General features: G+C 41.6%; 1 protein-coding gene across 1 annotated transcript in view; it reads left to right on the forward strand.

Moving 5' to 3' along the window:
* Positions 1–7578, forward strand: part of LOC139389987 (PI-PLC X domain-containing protein 3-like) — a 49490-nt gene extending 41912 nt beyond the window's left edge. The window contains exon 6 of the mRNA XM_071137055.1: positions 7274–7578. Coding sequence (XP_070993156.1) covers positions 7274–7430 — 157 coding nt within the window. The 3' untranslated portion in view covers positions 7431–7578. The remainder of the gene's footprint in view (positions 1–7273) is intronic.
* The last annotated feature ends 221 nt before the right edge of the window (positions 7579–7799 follow it).

A 7799-nucleotide genomic window follows, 5' to 3' on the forward strand; every position in this document is an offset into this window, starting at 1 on the left:
GATATATAATTAACCTCTCTGGTATATCTGGGACGCTGGCGTCCCACCTGGCCAAAAGCCAGTGAAAATGAATTAAATTACTATAAAAATCAAACTTTCATGAAATCACACATGCAAGATACCAAATTAAAGCTACACTTGTTGTGAATCCAGCCAACATGTCAGGGGGTGAAGTTGTGCAGAACAATGTCTCTGACAATAGAACAATGCCAGTTGGTTTAGAGGACTGAGTGATGTCCTCTCTCTCCCCTAGAGAAGTGGTTCTCTGCGTGTAACTGCTCTAACTATAGTGTCGCCCGAGACTTCCAGTGAAATAATCTGTCTGTAAACAATTGTTGGAAAAATTACTTGTCATGCACAAAGTAGATGTCCCAACCACCTGCCAAAACTATTGTTAACAAGAAATTTGTGGAGTGGCTGAAAAACGAGTTAATGGCTCCAACCTAACATGCTGACCAGACCGTATACGCCAGCGTCGCAAAATAAATGTAGAAATCCATGTTATTAAAATATTGCACCCACACTGCTCGCACGCGCCAATGAGCGTCTGTGATGCCAAGGGCTAAAATAGAACGCCTTTCTATTTGACGCAGATCGCACTGAAAGTCCTGCCTCTCCCAGCTCCTCATTGGTTTATAGAAGCAGGTACCCACGTGCCCTCTCCTCATTGGTTATACCCACGTGGGTGATTGAAAGACGAAATGTTTTGCCGGTTGTCTTGGTAAAAGTGTAGATGCCAATCACCATATAAGTTCAAAGATGAAAAAGCCTGGAAGGAGGAGAGATGACTAGAAATTATTTGGTTGGCCGTTTTATGTGTGTATTAATTGTCGGAGGAGAAGACCTTGTGCATTTCAGGTAAAATAACAACTCAATGTTTATATCCCAGGACAAATTAGCTAGCAACAGCAAGATAGCTAAATCGGACAAATTAGCGAGGAAGCTAACTAGCTAAAATGCCATACATGTTTAATGCTTTTCGACCTGTCCCCAAATGAATGTCATTGGTTCAGAGTTTGTTTTGATATTTTAACCTGCATGTCGTGATCGCATATGGTGTAGGGGGACAAAATAAATTTATATACGATGGCGCACGATGGCGCAGGCTGGTTTGGGTTCGTATTAGTGTATGTAAACTTCCGACTTCAAATGTATAATAACTTTATCCAGTTACTTAACAATATGAAAGCAGATCTACAGTGGCTTGTGAAAGTATTCACCCCATTGGCATTTTTCATGTTTGGTGCCTTACTACCTGGAATTAAAATGTATTTTGGGGGGGATTGTATCATTTGATGTGCACAACATGCCTAACACTTTGAAGATGCAAAACATTTTTTCTTGTGAAGCAAACATTTACCCCCCAAAAAGCCCACTTTTTTTTCACTTCACGAATTTGGACTATTTTGTGTACATTATTTGAAATCCAAATAAAAATCCATTTAAATTACAAGTTGTAATGCCACAAAATAAGAAAAATGCCAAGGGGGATGAAATACCTTTGCAAGGCAATGTATTTAAATGGAACGCCAAAGTGTTCGTAGCTTCAACCCTTGCAGCTGCTGAATGTTTTTTTTTCTCTTGGTTTGTTTGTTCTTTTCCATATTATGTCTACAGTCGTGGCCAAAAGCTTTGAGAAGGACACAAATATAAATTTTCAAAGTCTGCTGCCTCAGTTTGTATGATGGCAATTTGCATATACTCCAGAATGTTATGAAGAGTGATCAGATGAGTTGCAATTAATTGCAAAGTCCCTAAAAAAATAATTTCCACTGCATTTCAGCCCTGCCACAAAAGGACCAGCTGACATGTCAGTGATTCTCTCGTTAACACAGGTGTGAGTGTTGATGAGGACAAGGCTGGAGATCACTTTGTCATGTTGATTGAGTAAAAATAACAGACTGGAAGCTTAAAAAGGAGGCTGTTTGCTTGGAATCATTGTTCTTCCTCTGTCAACCATGGTTACCTGCAAGGCAACACATGCCGTCATCATTGCTTTGCACGAAAAGGTCTTCACAGGCAAGGATATTGCTGCCAGTAAGATTGCACCTAAATCAACCAGTTATCGGATTATCAAGAACTTCAAGGAGAGCGGTTCAATTGTTGTGAAGAATGCTTCAGGGCGCCCAAGAAAGTCCAAGCACCAGGACCGTCTCCTAAAGTTGATTCAGCTGCGGTATCGGGGCACCACTAGTACCGAGCTTGCTCAGGAATGGCAGCAGACAGGTGTGAGTGCATCTGCACGCACAGTGAGGCAAAGACTTTTGGGGGATGGCCTGGTGTCAAGAAGGGCAGCAAAGAAGCCACTTCTCTCCAGGAAAAACATCAGGGACAGACTGATATTCTGCAGAAGGTACAGGGATTGGACTGCTGAGTACTGGCGTAAAGTCATTTTCTCTGATGAATCCCCTTTCCGATTGTTTAGGGCATCCAGAAAAAATCTTGTCCGGAAAAGACGAGGTGAGCGCTACCATTAGTCCTGTGTCATAACAACAGTAAAGCATCCTGAGACCATTCATGTGTGGGGTTGCTTCTCAGCCAAGGGAGTGGGCTCGCTCACCATTTTGCCTAAGAACACAGCCATGAACAAAGAATGGTACCAACACATCCTCCAAGAGCAACTTCTCCCAACCATCCAGGATCAGTTTGGTGACGAACAATGCCCTGTCCAGCACGATGGAGCACCTTGCCATAATGCAAAAGTGATAACTAAGTGGCTTGGGGAACAAAACATTGATATTTTGGGTCCATGGCCAGGAATCTCCCCAGACCTTAATCCCATTGAGAACTTGTGGTCAATCCTCATGAAGCGGGTGGACAAACAAGACCCTACAAATTCTAACAAACTCCAAGCATTGATTATGCAAGAATGGGCTGCCATCAGTCAGGATGTGGTCCAGAAGTTAATTGACAGCATGCCAGGGCGGATTGCAGAGGTCTTGGAAAAAGAAGGGTCAACACTGCAAATATTGACTCTTTGCATCAACTTCATGTAATTGTCAATTAAAGCCTTGGACACTTATGAAGTGCTTGTAATTATACTTCAGTATTCCATAGTAGCATCTTACAAAAATATGTAGAGACACTGAGGCAGCAGACTTTGTGAAAATTAACATTTGTGTAATTCTCAACTTTTGGCCATGACTGTATCTCTGAGAAACTACCCAGGAAAGGGCTGAAAAAGGAAGGAAGGAAGCTTCTCACTGTAACCAGTGCCTGTAATCTGGTTCAGGTTTTTAATTAACTTGCCAGGGTGTTTACAAACACTATAGGAAAAATATCATCCATATGTGTTGATCACATGTTTACTAATACAGCTAGTGCAGAGTTCTACTGTATCTGTACCCATTGGATGTGTTGATCACATGTTTACTAATACAGCTAGTGCAGAGTTCTACTGTATCTGTACCCATTGGATGTGGTGATCACAATATAGTGGCTATGTCTAGGAGAGCCAAAGTTCCAAAAGCTGGGCCTAAAATAGTGTATAAGAGATCATACAGCATTTTTTGCTGTGTCTGATGTACATGATGTAAAAAAATATGTGTTGGTCTGATGTGATTAATAAGGAGCATCCAGAATTTGCACTTGATGAATTTATGAAATTGCTTCTTCCAATTATTTATTCAAATTAACCTGTTAAGAAACTGACTGTTAGAACTGTTGAAGCTCCATGGATTGAGGAATTGAAAAGCTGTATGGTTGAAAGAGATGGGGCAAAAAGAATGGCTAAGTCTGGCTGCACATCTGAGTGGCCGACTAACTGCAAGTTGAGAAATTATGTGATTAAACTAAACAAAAAGAACTGTATTGTGAAGCCAATATCAGTGATATAAAGAATGATGGAAAAACACTTTTGGAGTACTTTAATTAAATGAAATTGTTGGGCATAAAGACAAATTCGACTCATCACCAAACCATTTGATGTTGCCAATTATTTTAATTATTACTTCATTGGCAAATTGGGTGAACAGTGTGCCATTGCATTTATGCATGAACAAAGAAATAAGGAAAGAAAGCATTGTATGTTTTTATTTTGTGAAGTTGTATGGTGTATGATTTGAAGCCTGGACTCTATACTTGTATCCAATGTAATTATTATTATTTTTTTTTTGATGTTGGAACATAAGACTGAAAAGAGACGGTGGGACATACACACACACAGACACACACACACAGACACACACACACACACACACACACACACAGCTAATGAAGTCACTTAAACACTTAACAAGGAGTTGCAGTCAGTTTTGGAATGGGTGGCCAGTGATAAACTGGTCCTGAACATCTCTAAAATTAAGAACATTGTATTTGGTACAACTCATTCCCTAAACTCTAGACATAGGATGAATCTGGTAATGAGTGGTGTGACTGTTGATGACGTTGAGACTAAATTACTTAGATTGTAAAAGTTGTAAAGATGTGGAGGGTTTCATAATATGATCTGCTTATCTGCTCCACAAAGTCCTGCAGGCTCTAGTTCTGTCTTATCTTGATTATTGTCCAGTCATGTGGTTAAGTGCTGCAAAGAAAGACCTAGTTAAGCTGCAGCTGGCCCAGGACAAAGCGGCATGTCTTGCTCTTCATTGTAATCATTCATAAATACTATGCATGCCAGTCTCTCTTGGCTAAGAGTTGAGGAGAGACTGACTGCATCACTACTGCTTTTTATAAGAAAGATTCATGAGTTGAAATGTCCAAATGGTTTGCATAGTCAACCCACACACAGCTCTGACACACACTTACCCCACCAGACATGGGGTGTGACACAGTCCTTTTCACTAACCAGAACAAATTAAAGTGATCATACAGTATAATATAGAGCCATTATTGCATGGAACTCCCTTTCATCTCATGATGCTATATGAACCGAAAAGTTAACTTTAACTTTAACTTGCCAGCCAAGGCTTGTACTTGAGACATATTGTTAAACGCACTTAAGAGGAACAATGGGTACATATTGAAGATGCACATGCTCACCTCCCAGAATGTTTTCACGTGTCTGTTTTCAAAGGATAAAGTTAAGAACATTAACAACTTCATAGTTAAGAACACTATACCAATATGGAAGAAAAAAAACTATCACTCCTATAAAACACAACCCTATGTAACAATTGTTGGATAGCTTTTCAGAATGCACTGATCAATTGGATCACATGGGAAAACTAAAGGCATACATTTACATTATTAACAGAATTAAAAGGCAATTTTGGACTGTCAAATGTAGATCTTTTCAGATACAGCACAACGACAGTTCTGTCTTAAGTGTAAAACTAACAATGACTCCATAAGACGTGCCTTCTGGGAATGCTATAAAGCCCAAAAGTTATGGGTGGAGGTAGAACATTGGCTGTCAGAAATATTACTATGTAAATGTACTTTTTAATCTGTCTGCATACTTCAAGACGCTATCTGAGGGGGCTATGAGATATCCGATGGGTTGCACGATACTCTCCTCGTTAATTCTCTTGAAAAAAACGTATACTTAACTGTAAATCAAACAATCCTCCATCATTAAGACAATGGAAAAATCGTACGCTTCATTATCTAAATATTGAAAGCGCATGGATGACGGAGAGAAATGGTGCAATTAGCAGATATGTGGCGGAGAGCAGGTGAGAACAGGTGGGTCTGGGCAGGTGTGATGATGTTATTCTAATCTCCCCCCTCTGCCAATATCCTTTCTTGATGGAGAGGTAGTGTGCTCGTATAGCAGTGTGCCATGCCAGGGGAATGTCTGTGTGGAAAATTTTATTGATTAATCTTCCCAGTATTTTAGCAGTCTGCAAATTTGTGTCGCTGGATTGTCCCTGAGGAGCTTCTGTTTCTACTATTTTTGTGCAGTGTTCTATGATAGGCTCTGCACTGGGAGGTAAGGAAGCCATGGGGCAGAGGGCCTCACAGGCCTCTGCATTTGGGAGGGGGAGGTTATGATTCTCTGTTTCCATTGTTGGGTTCAAGGGCTTTCACACCTCTCAGTGCAAATTGGAGTTGCAGCTGGGACATCTGTCCTAGCAAGCGCTGTAGCCCTAACTTATCAGTGGTGTAAAGTACTTAAGTAAAAATACTTTAAAGTACTACTTAAGTAGTTTTTGGGGGTATCTGTACTTTACTATTTATATTTTTGACAAATGTAACTTTTACTTCACTACATTCCTAAAGAAAATGCTGTACTTTTTACTCTGACATTCAAAAGTACTCGTTACATTTTGAATGGCTATCAGGACAGGAAAATGGTCAAATTGTAATGAACACGAGGGGAGACAGAGAGCTGGTTTAAAGCGCAGGGCGCAGCAGGTGTTTATTGCGAAGGACCACAGGAGGAGGCAGGTAGCTGGGTCCAGGGGTAGGCAGTAGGTCATACACAGGGGGTCCAAAAGGGCAACGGTACAGGCAGGGAAAAGGCTAGTAATGTAGTCCGGGAGATCAGTCAAGAGGTAGATAACAGGAAATCCCATAGACTAAAGTACAGGCAGGGAATTGGCAAAAGGTGTCGTTAGTGAGGCAGGCATAAACTATCATACCCTGGAGGAGACAATCACAGCGCTCTGGCAGATGTGTCACAAAACAAACAATACCTCACAGTGATGGGGTTCAAAGAACTGAACTAAATAGTGTGTGATAATGACATACAGGTGTGTGAACAGGTGATTAGAATTCAGGTGATTGGGATCTGGAGAGTGAGCTGCATTCAGAGGATCTAGATGTTTGAGAGTGTGAGCTGGAAAGTGGGTTGGAAAGTGAGCTGCGTTCAGGGGATCTACGTGTTTGAGGGTGTGAGTTGGAAGCAGACGTTACACAAATATAGTATTTACAACAATATTAATATATTGTATTTACAACAATATTAATGAGAATAATAATAATAATAATAGATTAAATCCATAGTAGGCCAGTCACAACATGACTGAGAAGCCACATGGCAAGTTATGAAGGCAAATATTATTGACATGACATTGCACTTTTCAATGGCCATCCCTCAGGTTGTGGCAGGAGGAACCATCTGGCTTTTCACCCAATATGTTTTCTCTAATGTAACAAAATGTGGAAAAACTCAAGGGGTCGGAACCACTCAAAACAAAACAGCCACCTCTGAACCCACCTGAGGAAAGTTTTTTTTTTTCTCTCTCTCTCTCTCTCTCTCTCTCTCTCTCTCTCTCTCTCTCTCTCTCTCTCTCTCTTCTTACCCCCATCCTTTTCAGTGGCTAAGTATAACACTTAGAATTCACAAAAGACAGTGATGCAGGTGTCTGCATGTTTTCCCCTGCAGGGCTCTTCCAAGTATGATGTTGTGGATCCGTGCCCAGAGGCCGGGAGAGAGCGGCATCAACATCATCACAGCTGACTTCGTAGAGCTGGGAGACTTCGTCAGTGCTGTCATCACTCTCAACTACCATATGGAAGACGAGGAAGAAAACGCCACCTGAGACTGACCGACGGGGTGGTTTAGAGTTCAATCCTCAGCCATGTGAGGCCACGCTCGCTCTCTCACTCTTTCTCTTTGGTGTTCATTTTTAGGAAGAGAGGCGGTCCTCTGACTCTTCTAGGGCTACAGTAGTTGACAGAGAGGGAGGGAGCGAGCGAGAGGGGAGGGAGGGAGGGAGGGAGAGATGGTGGAGGTAGGTAGGTAGAGGGAGGTGGGAGAGGTGGAGAAAGGAAGGTAGAGGATGGGGGAGAGGTGGAGAAAGGAAGGGAGGGGGAGAGGTGGAGGGAGGAGAAGACAAAGAGGAGGGAGAATGGACTTGATTGCTCGGTGAGAGATACTTTTGGTTTTATATTTTCTGGGGGTCAAAAGG

Source organism: Oncorhynchus clarkii, chromosome 30, assembly GCF_045791955.1.
Source record: "Oncorhynchus clarkii lewisi isolate Uvic-CL-2024 chromosome 30, UVic_Ocla_1.0, whole genome shotgun sequence".
Classification (NCBI taxonomy): Eukaryota; Metazoa; Chordata; class Actinopteri; order Salmoniformes; family Salmonidae; genus Oncorhynchus; species Oncorhynchus clarkii.